The following is a 17,807-nucleotide window of genomic DNA, read 5'->3' as shown; positions in this document are numbered from 1 at the left end:
ATTATTCAAAAGCTACTTTGTGGCCACAAACTGCTAGTCAGCACTAACCTTTTTGTCACGTAACCTTTGAATAATGGGAAAGCTTTGGGTTTTATAGTTTTACTCCTTGTATTTAAATTTTTAAATGACAAGGTCACTAAAACTCATGCACGCTGCAAAAAACATCATGCAGTAGTTAAGGTAAACCATCCAAGCAGTTTTTATTCATTAATATTCATAAATACACACAGCAGCTTCATTAGAGATTTTTCATTTTTTTCCTCTTCAGTTTGAATGTGGAGTATTAGGAGAGCCTTTCGCATGTCAAGGTACAGGACACAGAGCTTTTTGCTCTGCACTGCAACCTACATTTACCTGCTAGAAGTAAAAATTAGTTAAGTGGAAATGATTATCATATATATCTTTTCTCTCTTTCTTTTGAATGTACACAATGTAACAAGAGTGACAGACCTGAAATTACAATCACCAAAACAAACCCAAGATAGTTGTTGTCCACTTTCATTGGCAAATACAGCACAGAGGACATTGTCTGCAAAGTGGGATGTCATCAAAGAGGAGGTGGAGGAGGCTCGTTTCCTTTATTACTCTCTTTTAAATTTAGGTTTTCTAAAGCAACATCTAGAGGCATAATATCTACACAGCCCATAGCACCAAAATCTGCAATCTCCCCCCGCTCATCCTCATCTGAGGAAGAACTTTCTTCCCGCATCAAAGTGGACAGTAGAAGCTCCTGAACAAACAGGCTGCAGTCTGCCCGTTCGCTTTCCATTGACTGACGCTCTGCTTCCGACATCTTCGGATCATTCAACCTGTACAGCAGCAGGGAAGAGAAGACAGGCAGTTGGTGAAAGCCCATTTCACCAATGACACTACTGACAGGCACCAAAAGGCACTCGAAAACCACTCCTTTGAGATAGTCCTGCTTGCCCTTCAACATGTGCAGCTCTGGCAACCTCTGACACCTCAGTACAACAGGCATGCATTTAACAAACCACCCCTTCCCTGTTGCCACTACAGCATTCAAAGCAGAGCCTAAAGCCAGAGGAAAATAAAAAGCTGTCTGTGAGGCTTCCTGCTATTCAGGAGTCTTTTATGGAGGGCTGTTGTGACTTCCTAGACACCCACTGCATGCCTGTTTTGTTTCTAGGTCAACTTTTAAGTTCACATATGTCACAAAATACATTACTGCATGTGTAAAGCCTAGGGAATCCCAAAGCACTATACAACACTCATTCCACCACTACTTCTAGGTTATAGTGTATGCCCTGATAAGCAAGGAAATTGCTTGCTCCAACTCTGGCAGTCGCGATCTATGACACTTGTGGGTACTTTAAGTTTCTGATTGAAAGATGTCACATGGTATTATTTTGCACTTAGATAAAAATGAGATTTAGATTGACTCAAATCCAGGTTTCTTGACACAGAAGCCGTTAAAACGCCCACACTCTTTCACAATACCAAACAGACAAACAAGAGTATGTATGGGGGGGCCACAGCAGGGGAGATTTGGAAAACATTTTTATTTCAGGTGAATAGCCAGCCTTCTAAAAGAACTGGAATGATGTAGTGGGTGGCTCCTCTTTAAAATAACCCTGGGATCCAAGTATAATGTCTAAACCAGATAATGGATGCCATTAATTAACAGAATACTTATTTGCTTTGTTATCCAGTCTCTAAAATAATTAATATATAAACCTCTATTCAACCTTCAGCTTTTACTAAAGATTAATTTCCTATTAAACTATACTATCTTCTGACTCTCTCCCTCTCCATACAGCTCCAGTGTATGTGCTTGTGTCACTGGAAATGCATTCATTTTGTTGGAAGTAGTAGGAAAAACAAGCACAACTTAGTTAAGAAATATTCCTTTTGTTCCTCTTTAAGTTGAGATGCAGCAACTAATGTTCACCCATTACTTAGAAGCAGACAAGACAATAGGTTTGAAAAGATGTTACAAATGCAAACAAAAGCACAGTATGTTGGCTACAGACTTGATGAAGGATCTGGCAGAAGTCCCCTGCCTGGAGTCATAAGGAACTTAATTCAGCCAAAAGTCAAAACCAGCCTCCTTTTCAAGGTTTGCAGAAATTTATACTCAAGCCTAATCCTTTAAACACAGCCTAGGTGCGTCAGAAGTACAGTGCACTTGTGAGATTGCCTCTCCTTTTTGCAAACACTAGACCACCACAGGGTATTTCTGCAGCCAGCTCCTGGAGTTGGCTTTCCAAAAGCAGAATAATTCCCTTTGGGCCAGCTGTAAACTGCTACTCTTGGATATCAAATTACCAGTTTTACTCTCATGCTAGAAATCTGGATAAAGTAAGTTTTATGTAGTACACATTCTGTGACCACTGCTGACATCTACCATTAATACATTCTGTATGGTTAATGAGCCTATTAACTCTGGGATATATTCGATCAGACACTGCTTTACTAGGGCGTGTGCCTAACTCCAAACACTTAAGTTTCATTGAGCTCTATGTCTCTATCAGGACTAAGGCAAACAAAGATGGTAAATAGAATTAAACACACAGTTACCTTGTAAGAAGAAACTGGGAATTCTGGATAGTCTGCTGACTGTTTTCTGTGTTAGATGTGTTAGTTGTTGTAGATTGTGTCATAGTGGTGTTGACACTGATCGTGTTGGTGCGTCTAGTTGCATTGCGAGCAGTCTCCAGTTGTTGTCTTGCTGCCTGTGCATGTTGTCGTTCCAACTGCAGTTGCATCTGCAGCTGCTGTAACTGAGAAGCAGAAGGGCCAGAGGAGCTGAGCTGTCCTCCTGCAGAACGCCTCACGCCTGATAGCTGAGATAAAAGCTCTGCCAGAGAAGAGAAAGTTTCTATGATGAAAGATCTTAAATAAGCATTACAGAATAGAATGAATACACCCTGAATTTCAGTGCATCAAATCCTTTTTTCAATCAATAAAATCAAAGAACAAACAATGCTGAAGAGCCCACGAAATTCTTGAAAAAAGTCCTAGCATTCCATGTCTCAAAGAGTAAGGAAGATTAAGACTGATTTATGCAGATTTATTCTTAATAAAAAGTCAAAGTTTAATGCCTTCAAAATAACAGAAGAGCCAATCTACACAGAATGCATGGCAAATTATATCCTCTGCAGTAATTCTCTGAAACATCAAGTCAAAATAGCGATTCACTAAGAAACTACTTCATTTTGGCTTTGGTTCGTGACTTCACTTTCCTCTGTCAACAAATGTTTCCTCAAAACACAGGCTTCACCTTCCAATATCCCAGAGGGAAGCTGTGCTGCAGCAAAGAGAGAAATATCATACCATTGCTTCAAACATTTAATAAAAAATACTTACTTAAGAAAACATATTAAAGTATTGCCTCACATCAAGTATTTTTGCTCATGAATTTTTATTTCTGCCAGAAGTACAGAGAAGGCCTAGCAATTAAAAGAACTCTGTCCTTAAGTCTTCCAATTCAGAGGGATGGAAAGCTTATATTAAGTTTCATCCACAAAGAATTTTTTGAAATAAATATTAGCAGCAAATTACTGCTCAGTGCATTACTGCAGAATCTATTCTACACCCTGTGTAGAAGGTACTTCTTTTATCACCTGCTTGTTGTAGTTGATGCAAGGGCAGAGGAAGCATGGGACGATACTTCTCCTGCCTCCCACCTCTACATTACAAAGTTACTATATAGGTCATGACAATTTTCCTTCCATTGCATTAACAAAATATAATCCTTCTAAATAAGGCTTTTTTTGAGGGAATAAAGCAAAATACAGTTGTTTTCCATGTCAGGAACTCAGGATGGTCAAGTAATTTTTACCAGCACTGATAGCAATCCCAAGATTAAATAACTTTTAATTCCATTGTAATTACTAGAAAATGCCACAGTAAAAGGGAAGACATATCAAACTTCCAGACAAGATTTAGATGTATTTATTCTCACTGTAAGTTAAAGCATAAGTTTAAGCTTTGAGTATACTGAAACAGTACTTTGAAGCAGATGCGAGCGCGAGACAGTCTTGGTATGAGGAGGACACCCAGCTCAGTGTGCAACTGAACTCTAAATGTAAAAACACAGCTTCCACCAAAAACGAAAAAAGATTCAGAAGAATGCCATTTTATCCCACATTTAATGCTGCTAAGTGGGAAAGCCTTGTGAGGCTGAAAACAAACCTCAGCAGCCACCGCACATTTAACTGAGCTGAACTAGCTGCCCTTGTAAGTGAAAGACAAGGTCTTGCACTGGAGGCTTCACAAACATCCTCACTCCTTGAACAAACTAGTTCTTTTCAGACCCTCCTGTGATCTCGCTTAACTTAGTTTCTTCTCTTGATGGGATACTTCTTCCCAGATAATTCAATGAGTTAAATCAGGTCACAGCAGGCCAGCAGTGCACCAGAGCCAGTAGAACTCAGGCAAGGGGACCATGATTAAGGAAGGCAGTGCAGACACAGCTCCCCTTTCAGGAGCAATGCCTCATTAAGCTGGCTAGCTGGCTGCCTCCCCTGAAGAAGTCACAACATGATAGTAGGAAGCTCCAGTTTAAGCATTACGCCTTCTTGGCATCTGAAGCAAAGGTGGCTTATGGCAGAAGTTCTGAGGTTTCCCTGACACGCTGGCATGGTCAAAGACCACCGCATAAAATCGTTTAGATTTCCCCTTAGGAAAAGTTATGTTTGTTTTCAGAATGATCTTCAGTCTCTATTTTTTCTTTCCTGTAAAAAAAGTTATTTTCACATCAAAAACTAAACATATGCCAAACAAGTTATTCCTGGGAATCCTAAAGACACATCTTCATTATTTTCTGGTCTTGAAAATGAGACACCCTTCCCCCATTCACAGTTTTTCTAAACTTGACCAAAATACACTGCAAATACTTGCAATAGTACATTTATATAAGAACTTACAAGTACACCTAAAAAAAAACCCCATGATATTAGCAAGTCTGGCATTCAAACAGCAGCCTAAATGCAAACTGAACGTATTTTAAATGCCCATTAATACTCAAATTCAGCCAATTTCATGTTCATTGAGACAGGTACTCTCCTCCATAAACACTTTATCCACTTCGCAAATAAAAATGAGATGTACTGAAGTAGCTGATGGAAGTTGGACACAATCACTTGTAAAAATATACAACACTTGTGCACACATTAGGTTTGGGAATAAGCCATACTGTCTAGAATTAAAAGCACAAACTACAGGCAGCGGTTTCAGCTTCAGCATCTCCATGCGCAGGCCCTGAGACAACCCAACCAAGCACGCTGCTCACCTGCAAGCAGCCATCAAATCACACGTGCACTGTGGAGCATATCTATACATGCAGCAGCTTCGTAACAACAGAAAGCAGAGCAACTATTATCAAACTGAATTTTACTTCCTCTGTGTAAAAGAGACACGGGGGTAAAATTCGTAGTTACAGCTCTTACCAGCTATAGGATCCATGGCTTCTCTATTGCTTGGAGAATATGAACTCTGAGAAGATGAAAGCCCACCAGGGGAACTGGTAGTAAAGTGCATGTTTGATCTACGTGCACGGGGGCCTCCCAAACCCCGGCCTGGGTGGAACATTCTACGTACATGCCGAACACCACTGGATTCATCGTAACCAAAAAGTTAAGAAAACAGAACTGTTTAGCATTGCGTGTTAAATGACCAGAACATTTGATGGGTGAAATACTCAAGTGCCCACTGTTCTTCATTCATTAAAATAATGATTCAGCTTCTGAAGCAAAGCTAAGGTGCACTGTAGCTATGGTGCAAGTTGGACTTACTGATCTGAACTCAAGATACTGTGTACTGTGTACACCAAACTCTTGGTATTTCTCCAGCTTTTTATGATGTCTAAGAGACATCAGGATTAATTTCTTAGGGGTCTTTTTAGATCAAAGTTTTTTACTCAGTAATCTGAAAACTCTGACAAATGCATGTTCAGACAAGCTTGTTACAGAGACATGGGGATTTTACTCTCCCTCCCCAATTCTGAAGTATTGAAAAATAATAAAAAAGTTTATTGCCATTCTTATCAAAAATACATAATAATTATTGTTTTCCTTTTGACTTTTGTACTTCATGCTTTTATCAAAGACATTTCATCACTTCAATGCTTAAGAAATTGTAGGTTTCTGGATTATTCAGCACTTTTATCACACCCCTTTGTTTCAACTTTCCTATTTTAGCCAAAGAAACACCACTAATTGCAGTTATGCCTTTCATTTTCCCATTTCCCCCCACTTCTCCATATCAGATGCTTATATTTGAAGTCATACCTTTTATATGTTTTCTCATATAAATTAAGAGGCAATCAACACATTTGTCAGAAAGTTGTTAACATTCATTCCTCCAAGACAGTCCAGATAAGGCTTCCTTTTATTTTAAAATAACTAGTATAATTCACTAGTGGAAAATGAAATAGCGTCGGCTTGAATATTTTATTTTACTGTTACTAGACTTTTAGCTTAGGTCCTCCTATCTCCCATGTTCTTTATTATTATAATAGCATTCTTACTACTCATGGTATCCATTACTGTGTAACAGTAGTGTCCAATGTACTTTTCATAAAACACCACTGCAGTGCAGAACCTCAGGATGTCATGGAGGTCAAGAAATTAAGACTGAAAGAAATTACTAGACTTCTCATGGCAAGAAAGAACTTTCAGCTATTACAAAAAGATTTTACTGAGGGTTTGCCTCTTTCAAACCTATTAGTTATGCTACAGTGTAAAACACTAACATCTAGGGTGCAAGAAGAAAATCTCCCTGGCACAGAACGCACTTTGCTTAGCACAGACTGCCTTGCACCTCTGAGTGTGCTAAAACTGGATGCTGCTGGAGACGAGATACTGTATTAGATGGACTACTGCCCCCATGCAGTTTGGCAAGCTTTTCATAACCAGACCTGGTAGAAAAGGCCCGTATCTGGGGATTTTTCTAGCAGACACAGGACTGTGGCGTAACTTTTCTAAGTGCAGCTTTTAAAGTGTTTTGAAATAAACATCACTCTTTAAATACTAGCTAAGTGTGTACCCAAGTCTTATCAGCTATGCTAGAGTAAGAAAAACTTCTGCAAACCCTGACTTGTGACAAACAGATAGCCAAACTGAATAGCCATGCAAAAACTATTTGTATGATTGATGCTGAAAAGCTGTATTTAATAAATTTTCAAATATTTTCCTGCTAAAATAAGAAACTGGGCTTTAAAAAGCTGCCTTCCCAGACTGTAGAAATAAAGGACATACCTTGCAATGGCTGCACAAGGTTTATAACAAGAAACACATGCAGCCTTCATGGGACAACTTCAGGAAAAAACCCACAAAAAACAGAACCAAAATAAACCACATGTGTCTAATCAATACTTGGAAGATGAGGCCACTCCTCAGAACTCTAGCAGACCCAACAATAAAAGCTTACCTCAGACTATCTTCACTCTAGAAAAAGTACAAGCGAAGAGCCTCCTCCCTATCTCCTTTTTGTACATGAAGGTTGCTACAGAGCACAGAGTTGATCTGTACAGTTTTAACTTCATATGAAGATGTTTAGAACAGCAATATAATGGTATCAGAGAGCAACTTTCTAACAGCTCCCTGACTTTGACAGTTATTCTTTCCTACGCTGCCAGACTCTGTATGAAAAGGGGCATCTCCTCTTCCTTTTCTCCTACTTTAGACCTGCCTGTTGCTAGACAGGATGCAGAGCCCAACATGGAACAGCCTCTTCAGAATACACTTCCTGCAGGTTTTGGAGACTTGACAACACTGATCATTGAAGCAACAGTGTACAAGCAGAAAATTCTACATGCGTAGCCTTTAATGCTGAACCACAGACAACGTATTCCCAAAATATATCTAAGAAAGATCAATTTTGGGATAAACTGACATTGAAGCCTTACTCTGTATCGGAAAAGATTGATTTTTCTAGCTCAAACATTCCCAAATTAAAACTTATCTGGTGGCATCTCTTGATCCTGGAGGGGGAGAAAAGCTGCAGAAGATGAACTCTAGTCAAACATCTTGTTCATTTCAGTAGGAAATTAATTTCACTCTGTAACTGGGAAAATTTAATCTGCCTGGCCGACAGCACAGTTAAGCCAATGTTGGAGGCCCACAGTTTTAAACTTTGGTACATTGCTATGTAGTTATTAGGGATGTAAATTTTGTTAGAAAAAGCATATTAGGCAGGTGCTACGAAAAACTCGCAATTGGTAGAAGGAGCAGAACTAAACTGATACAAGAAAAATTGCTCAGTGACTCACTACACCAGTCATCAAGCAACATCTCAGAACCGTCCAAAGGCCAGGAAAGATCCAATGGTTTGGAAGATGCTCTCCCCTCATCAATCTCCTCCCACCTCCACCCAAAAGGGCGGATGGCACAACTCTGCCTTGGGGGACATCTGACCATGGAGGACTTCCCTGGATGCCTGGGACCAAGCTCAAATGGCCAGAGCCACCGCAGTCAGCACCCTGCTCCTCCCAACTGCTGAGCCCTTCTCCTGTCCACAGGGAAAGGTGAAGTAGAGATAACTGCTTTTATCTAACTTTGTAGTGTTCTTCGCATTATTAGTTACTCTTTCACAGAACAAATAAACACCCAAACTCCTTTACACTGATACCATTATTGTGCAGTAATTAACTTGTGTAGTAATTGACCCTAGGGTCAGTCTGTCCTGACCCTAAACCATCTTAACACTAACTTAAATGCAATCAAACACAGTTATAACTGAGACGCAGCCATCTCCTTAAATGCTGTCTCCCTTCTGTTAGAGTAACGAACTCCAGTTGCTAGGGTTTCAATATTTTTTTTTTTTTACTCCAGTTGCTAGTGGTTGGATTACTTTTTTCCCTTTTAAAAATCTTTAAACAAAAAAGCCACTATCAAAGTAATAATGTAGTCTTTTTGCCTGTTTGTTTATATGAGACACAAAGGAATACTTCAGAGAGGTTACTTACTGTAGGTAGGCTACATAGCCTGCATGTCATTAAATAAAAAGCCCAAATCAAAATACATTCCATCAGTTAATCGGGGTGGGGGGGGTGGGCACACAAGGATTAAAAAAACACAATAGTTCCAGCTCTTCAGCCATCAAGCGTAGATAAATCTGCATAACCTGCTGCTAAGGTAACTGAAAGACAACATCCTATTTCCCAGGAAATCTGAAAATTTTCCAAGTTATATTATAAAATGTTGGTAACACTATGAAATTATGTTAGTAAAACATGATGTTAAAACCAGTTAAGCAAGTTTAAAATCACTTGTCAAAACCACCTAAACTTGAATCATCCTCAGATCATCATCGTCATGTCACAAATACTTACAGCACACTACTGAATCTGGATACATAAAGCAGAATCAAGACTAATGATCAGGCAGGATAAACCACAGTGCAAGTACAAAAACCTCTCAGTGTCGAAGTTCTGGAAATGTTTTTGCTGTTAGAGCAAAAAGCACCGTCAAGTACACCTACAGTCTGTTCACAATCTGGTATTTATACCTTTCTAAACTAGCAAATGAACCTGTTTATTTTTGACATACAGATCTTTAGCAACTTAAGTGCCAGGAAAACCAGAGGTATGACCCTTAGACTATGAAAAAATCAAAACAAGTCATCATAGCTAATAGATGAAACAGTCTAGCCCCTTTGCCTCAACTTGGAAAGGATATTAAATCTCTAGGAGCTCTGTGTTCCAGTGTAAGATGAGCTGCAAAGTCATCTGTGACATGATTTGGATCCCCTCCAGGTAATGCTGCACATATTGGACAAATCTGAAATGACAAAGCAAGGAAAAAAAAAACTTTATAAATTTTACACAAAACAGAACTTGTATCAATGAGTCAATCATTAGACATTGATTCTTATGCTTTAAAATCACATTCTAGGTATTCACAAGCACATGGACAGCAACATATTCAAAAAAACCCAGAAAATGTACTCAGGCGCAGACATTTATTTAGACATCTTTTACTTAATGATTTTCAGAATGCTATGAAAACCAGAGCTAGAATTTTCAAATTCAATTTGCAATGTCTTGAAAATTGGTCTTTGTATGCCAATTCTGCCACTGACAGTAGAGTTTGATTACACAGGATTACTGTTCACCTGCTTGACACTCACCCCAGCAGAGGACTCAGAACAAAACCACATGTAGGTATTTGCTGAGGTATCAAACTGAGATCACCCATCCAGGCAGCGTGTAACTACAGGTTTGACAGAGAAGGGCTGACCTCCATATCCCTACACAACAGTATTTTGGGAGAAGGCAGTGACATCTGTCTTTGGCTTGGTGGTTTTTTTAAACCAAAACACACATTAACTAATTAGACAAACAGCGCCATTACAATTGCCATAATTATTGTTTTTGAATGACTACACAAACAGCTTGAAAAGCATCTTCCATTTTTCTTTACAGTAGTTTTGCAGAATGTTTTTAAAGTTTTACAGGGGGCAGACAAAAAAAAAAAAAAAAATCCATTCCACAAAATCCTTCCCCAAAATGTTAAGTGCTCAAATTAACAGCACTTTGATAATTAAATGCAACTGCTGTCTACGAATTTATCTGTCCGTTCCTCACAGTCAAATAGTCTTGTCTTTATGGAGCAACTCTGGCTGCAACATAAAACCCAGGTTCCCAGTGCTGTTCATGCATATACTCGAGTTGCTGACAGTAGATCTCAAAAGACTGTGGGCATTAAGAACACCTATATAATAGCACACACATCTGTCTTACTTTTATGGAGGTGAGGACAAGGTCTTGAAATAAGTTTACTGCAAAATCTCAGCTGCTTTTGAGAGCAGCTGCTACATCTCTAATGCCACTTTAATTTTAGTAGTCAGCTCTGAGCAGAAAACCAGGCATTTTAAAAGCTTTTTGCTACAATCCCTTCCGTTATTTTCAATGTTCAGCATAACTCTTCTTCCCAGATTTGTCACCACTACAGAAGCCATACAAGGACACACACTACAGAGCAAAAACATCTTATTACAGCGTAATATAATAAATAGTCAACTACGCTAACATATCATACAGCTACCCTGCAGGGACATAAGAATGGATGTATATTGGACAGATGGTTCTAAAGTCCATAAACTTATAAATAAGCCGCTTAATCTTCAAGAATGTGTTTCATACCAATAGGAGACAACACCTTCAAAGCAATCTTTTTTCATTTAAGCTACTCTGAGGAAGCAAAACCCCAACATGAGAAGAACAACACATTTCTGAAAGCAGCAAAGCAAAAGAGAGCTCTTTTGCTAACAGGACAAAGGCGTTACGAACTGTGCATATTTGCCTGAAAAGAAAAGACAGTCCTCAGAAAAACATCAGCTAAGAAAAAGTTATAAAGAATAATGAGAAGGAGGGACTCTAAGTATCCTAATCCTAAGTCTAAACATGAACTAAACTTCCAAGAACTCAGACTGGGAAAGTTACTGAAGCATTGTTATATACAAACAAAAATATAGTTAAGCACAAGGTCTGGCAAAATCACAACAAAGATTGCAGCATCACTGATTAAGTGTGACACAGCTCAAAATCCTTGTCAATAGAACATGCATGAACAAATGGTGCAGATGAAAGCAAAACATTGTCAGAAGTTTCTCCTGAAGTTATGATCATTTGCACAAAAAATCATCACTTTACCCTCAATGTCTGAAAGACGACTGCAAAGTCCTAAGTCAATTTCACTCACAAAATACCTGCTCATGTTACCACTACCTCCCTATTTACATACAATGTACCCACTTTAAGTGACAGTTTTTCTGTAACCTCAACAGGAGACACTGTAATCTTCACAAATGAAACAGTAACCATTCAAATTGCCTCACGTTGTCTATTTCATTACAGCAAGAAAAGCTCTCCTCAATTTTATCAGCAACATATTGACAACCTTGCTTGCCAACGGGATGCCCATCTACAAGAAAGGCTGGAAGAAGGATCCGGGGAAATACAGGCCTGTCAGCCTGACCTCGGTGCCGGGGAAGATTATGGAGAGGTTCATCCTGAGGGCGCTCACAGGGCACGTGCAGGACAACCAAGGGCTCAGGCCCAGCCAGGATGGGTTCATGAAGGGCAGGTCCTGCTTGACCAACCTGATCTCCTTCTATGACCAGGTGACCCGCCCAGTGGATGAGGGAAAGGCTGTGGATGTTGTCTGTCTGGACTTCAGCAAAGCCTTCAACACTGTTCCCCACAGTATTCTCCTGGAGAAGCTGGCCAATCGTGGTTTAGACAGGTGCACTCTTAGCTGGGTAAAAAACTGGCTGGACGGCCGAGCCCAGAGAGTTGTGGTGAATGGAGCGAAATCCAGTTGGCGGCTGGTCACAAGCGGAGTCCTCCAGGGCTCAGTTTTGGGGCCGGTCTTGTTTAATATCTTTATCGATGATCTGGATGAGGGGATTGAGTGCTCCCTCAGCAAGTTTGCAGATGACACCGAGTTGGGAGGGAGTGTTGATCTGCTTGAGGGTCGGAAGGCTCTGTAGAGGGATCTGGACAGGCTGGATCGATGGGCCGAGGCCAACTGGATGAAGTTCAACAAGGCCAAGTGCCGGGTCCTGCACTTGGGTCACAACAACCCCATGCAACGCTACAGGCTTGGGGACGAGTGGCTGGAAAGCTGCCCGGCAAAAAAGGACCTGGGGGTGTTGGTCAACAGCCGGCTGAATATGAGCCAGCAGTGTGCCCAGGTGGCCAAGAAGGCCAATGGCATCCTGGCCTGTATCAGAAATGGTGTGGCCAGCAGGAGTAGGGAGGTGATCGTGCCCCTGTACTCGGCGCTGGTGAGTTCGCACCTCGAATCCTGTGTTCAGTTTTGGGCCCCTCACTACAAGAAGGACATTGAGGTGCTGGAGTGTGTCCAGAGAAGGGCGACGAAGCTGGTGAGGGGTCTGGAGCACAAGTCTTATGAGGAGCGGCTGAGGGAACTGGGGTTGTTCAGTCTGGAGAAGAGGAGGCTGAGGGAAGACCTTATCGCTCTCTACAATTACCTGAAAGGGGGATTGCAGAGAGGTGGGTGTTGGTCTCTTCTCCCAAGTGATGAGTGATAGGACAAGAGGAAATGGCCTCAAGTTGCGCCAGGGGAGATACAGACTGGATATTAGGAAAAATTTATTTACTGAGAGAGTGGTGACACACTGGAATAAACTGCCCAGGGAAGTGGTGGAGTCACCCTCCCTGGAGGTGTTCAAGGAACGTGTGGACGTGGCATTGTGGGACATGGCTTAATGGGCATGGTGGTGGTTTTTTTTGGTTGATGGTTAGAGTTAGTTAGAGTTAATACAAGTATTTTCCAACCTTAGTGATTCTGTGAACCTAGTCCTTACAGTCCATGTACAAACAGCTTAGTTACTGCCTTGCTAAACATGAGAAAGTTGCTGCAGTGCAATATAGTAGAAAATTTGCGTCTCTGTTCTGAAATGAGATTCAAAGATGACATTTGATGAAGTTCCCTAAATTTTTTGCATTTACAATGCTAGCAGACTTCTAGTTGCATGCTGCATTTTATTTGGAATGGTCGACTAACCTGAAACCCAACACCAACAATCACAATCACCACACTGACAGCCAGATTTCTGTACTTGCCTTGTAACACTTACCATTACACTCAGATATTTACTAGTGAAGAAATACTGGTAATTGCTAAGGTTTTAGTACTCACCAAAATCATACGATTTATTCTTTTTAGTGTGTAGCCTTAGAGACTTAATCACAAAACTTATGACTACTTCCATAGACACCAGTATAATTTTCAATTAAAGTACCCAGAATTAAAATAATCACCTCCAAGGAAATACCAAACTCTCCTCCTGGCGTTCATCTCCAGGACCTCAACATGCTCGGATGCCTCTCCAAAGTGCCTGTATACTAATGCACACAGCATGGGAAATAACTATGATGAGTTAAGAGATCCGCGTGCAGTTGCAGGGCTACGATCTTCATGGGATCACGGCGACATGGTGGGATGGCTCCCATGACTGAAGTATTGCAATGGAGGGATACAGGCTCTTTAGAAAGGAGAGGAAGGGGGCTCTTAAGAAGAGGAAGGGGGGCTTGCCCTTTATGTGAGAGAGCAGCTGGCATGCTTGAAGCTCTGCCTGGGGATGGAAGAAGAGCTGATGGAGAGTTTATGGGTTAGGACTAAAGAAAGGACAGGCGAAGGTGACATTATAGTGGGTGTCAACTATAGGCCACCTGACCATGAAGAACAAATGGATCAGGCCCTCTAGAGACATACAGAAACTGCCTCACACTTGCAGGCCCTGATCCTCATGGGGGACTTCAACCACCCCGCTATCTCCAGGAGGGACAACACAGCATTACAGCAATCCCGGAGGTTCCTGGAGTGCACTGATGATAACTTCCTCCTCCAAGCAACAAAAGAGCCAATGAGGAGAGGTGCTCTGCTGGACTTCATACTCACCAACAAGGAGGCGCTCATTCGGGATGCAAAGGTCAAAGGCAGCCTTGACTGCAGTGACCTTGCAATGGAGTTTAGGATCCTGAGGGCAGGGAGGAAGGTGAAAAACAAGCTCACAACCCTGGACTTCAGAAGAGCAGACTTGGGCGCCTTTAAATATCTGCTTGGAGGAGTCCTGTGGGATAAGGCCCTGGAGGGTAGAGGGGTCCCAAGAAAGCTTGTTAGCATTCAAGGAACATCCCCTCCAAGCTCAGGAGTGTTCCATCCCAGTGAATAGGAAGTCAGGCAAAAATGCCAGGAGGCTGACATGGATGAACAAGATGCTCCTGGCCAAACTCAAACACCAAAAGGAAGCATACAGAGGTTACCCTCCTAGGGTGACCTGGGAGAAATACAGAAACATTATCCGAGCATCCCAGGACAAAGTAAGGAAAGCTAAAGCCCAAATGGAATTGAATCTGGCGAGCTATCTCAAAGGCAACAAAAAAGGCTTCCAGACGTACATAGGCAACAAAAAGACAACTAGGGAAAATGCAGGCCCATTGCTTAAAAGATGGGGGACCTGGTTACACAGGGCACAGAAGAGCCTGAAGTACTGAATGCCTCCTTTGCCTCAGCCTTTACTAGCAAGACTGGCCTTCAGGAATTTGAGGCCCTGGAGACAGAGGGAAAGTGTGGAGCAAGGAAGATATTCCCCTGGTGGAAGAGAATTAGGTTAGAGAATGTTTAAGTGAACTGGACATACTTAAGTCCATGGGCTGTGACGGGATGCACCCACAAGCACTGAGGGAGCTGGAAGATGCCATTGCGAGGCTGTTCTCAATCGTTGATCAATCATGGCAACTGGAAGAGGTACTTGAGGACTGGAGTACAGCAAATGTCACTCCTATCTTAAAGAAGGGCAAGAAGGAGGACCTGGGGAACTACAGGCTGATCAGCTCACCTTGATCCCTGGGAAGGTGATGGAGCAGCTAATCCTGGACGTAATTTTCAGGCACATTAAAGACAAGAAAATCATCATGAGTAGTCAGCATGGCTTCACAGAAGGGAACCAACTTGACCAACTTGATAAACTTCTATGATGAAGTGAATGGCCTGGTAGACGACTGGAGAGCAGTGGATATTGTCTACCTGTACTTCAGTAAGGCCTCTGACACTGTCTCCCATAGGATCCTCATAGACAAGCTGTTGATGCACAGGGTGGATAAGCAGACAGTGAGGTGGAATGAAAACTGGCTTAATGGCTCAGAAGGTGGTGATCAGTTGGAATTTTGCTGATGACACCAAACGGGGAGGAGTGGCTGATATGCCAGAGAGCTGTGCTGCCATTCAGAGGGACCTCCACAGGCTGGAGAAATGGGTCAACAGGAACCTCATGAAGTTCAACAGGGGGAAGTGCAAAGTCCTGCACCTGGGAAGGAACAGCCCCAGGCACCAGCACAGACTGGAGGCCACTCAGCTGGAAAGCAGCTTTGCAGAAGAGGACCTGGGGGTCCTGATGGACCATGAGCCTGCAATGTGCCCCTGCAGCAAAGAAAGCTAAAGGTGTCCTGGGCTGCATTAGGAAAAGTGTTGCCAGCAGGCCAAGAGTCATGATCCTTTGCCTCTATTCAGCATTGGTGATGCCACACCTGGGTTACTGTGCCCAGTTCTGGGCTCTGCATACAAGAGACACATGCACATACTGGAGAGAGTCCAGGAAAGGGATACAAAGATGAATACAAGTCTGGAGCATCTCTCCTATGAAGAAAGGCTGATAGAGCTGGGACTGTTCAGCCTGGAGAAAAGCAGACTCGGGGGCGGGGGGGGGGGGGGGGGCGGGGGGCACGAATCTTATGAATGTCCGTAAATATCTGAAGGGAGGGTGAAAGGAAGATGAAGCTAGGCTCTTTTCAGTGGTGCCCAGTAACAGGACCAGAGGAGGCAGTGGGCACAAGTTCTAACACAAGAGGTTCCTCATGAACATCAGGACACATTTGTTCACTGTGAGTGTGACTAAGCACTGGCACAGGTTGTCCACAGAGGCTGTGGAGTCTCTATCTTCAGAGATATTAAAAAGCTGCCTGAACATGGTCCTGGGCAAACAGATGTAGGCGGCCCTGCTTGAGCAGGGGGTTGGACAAGATGACCACCAGAGGTCCCTTCCAACCTCAGCCAGTCTGTGATTCCTGCCCACAAGTACCTAACGTTGCTGTACATACCAAATACCTGAGAAAAACCAGCAGAAAGTTAGTTTCTTATCTGCACCACTCTGAACATAAAAATGACAAAATTTAATGGACCAAAAATCCTTTGACTTGTTCTTTGAAAAGCAGGGGGCAGAGGGGGTTGGGGGCTGTAAAATAAAAGTGATTCCATCCCTGCAAACTTTCCTTACAGATCTTACAATATCTAAAATAAACCACATCTTTGGATGGACAGAGATAATACAAGGACTACAAGCTCAATATCTAAACAGAAATAATTGCTTGAAAGCCTAAACAAACATTTAGAATCCGTAATATTTTCCTCTTTAGTAATGTTGTAGCCTTTCACTATCTACAGTAAGGTGGCAGTACCCAAGTAGTTTTATGTGCATGCACAGTAAACATGTTTCACAAAACTCAGATTCAAAAGTTAACACAGACACATACAATCATGTTCAAGGATTAAAATATTGTCTTTTATCATTGTTTGGAACAAAGACAGAACAATGTTGCAGACTGACTCACAAAAAGGAAAGAATTATTTTTTCATTTTTTTTTAAATACACAACTCTTGCAGGAATCAGTGGAGTAGCAGGTGTCTATAATCACTAATTCAGGCTTTATGTACTGAGTTCTAGAAGTCACAGCTGCAAACAAGGATGTGTCCAATTTAAAAACCTAGAATCTTAACAGTCTGTCAGGAACATATCACTGACCTCAAGTGGTGCAAATCAGAATTGCAATACTAAGCCACCAAAGAAAGGTCATCCAAACGTGGAACTTTCAATGACTGACGCTACGTTTGGAAGCTGCAAAGTTAAAGAAAAACTCAAGGAGATGACAAAAATTGCAGTGTGTCACTAAGTTAAATTATGATCCTACAGTGCAACTGATTGTGAAGCAAACTATTTCACTTCATATGTTTTTAAGAAAGATCAGAACACCTTTGAGTCTCAAGAAGGTGGACAAACCACCTCCCCTATCACTCCTTTGCACAAGATCCTTAATAGACATGGAGAGGAAAGGTTCATTTTCTTCCACAGAATTCCTTGGAAGTTAAGAAAACTAGACTATTAGAATAGAAAACCTATTTATAAGTAATTTCTTCGCAATGTATTGGTGATGAGTAATCCTCTTCAAGCATTCACATTTTTCTAGGAATCTATGGTACAACAGTTTACCAGACAAGAGCACCCTGGATGTCATTCTGCTAACCTAGTTTCTCCTACTC

At 41.6% G+C, this 17,807-nt stretch overlaps 1 protein-coding gene across 1 annotated transcript in view; it reads right to left on the bottom strand.

The window, feature by feature from the left end:
- Positions 1-121: 121 nt before the first annotated feature.
- KCMF1 (potassium channel modulatory factor 1) overlaps positions 122-17,807 on the bottom strand; it is a 55,483-nt gene continuing 37,797 nt past the window's right edge. Inside the window, exons 4-7 of the mRNA XM_059833568.1 lie at positions 9,642-9,743; positions 5,412-5,586; positions 2,539-2,818; positions 122-809 (exon numbers count right to left, since the gene is read on the bottom strand). Of these exons, the coding sequence (XP_059689551.1) occupies positions 548-809; positions 2,539-2,818; positions 5,412-5,586; positions 9,642-9,743 (819 nt within the window). The 3' untranslated portion in view covers positions 122-547. The remainder of the gene's footprint in view (positions 810-2,538; positions 2,819-5,411; positions 5,587-9,641; positions 9,744-17,807) is intronic.

This window comes from Gavia stellata, chromosome Z, assembly GCF_030936135.1.
Source record: "Gavia stellata isolate bGavSte3 chromosome Z, bGavSte3.hap2, whole genome shotgun sequence".
Lineage (NCBI taxonomy): Eukaryota > Metazoa > Chordata > Aves > Gaviiformes > Gaviidae > Gavia > Gavia stellata.
Note: the sequence above shows the minus strand (reverse complement) of the source record. Positions and strands in the feature narration are given on the sequence as shown.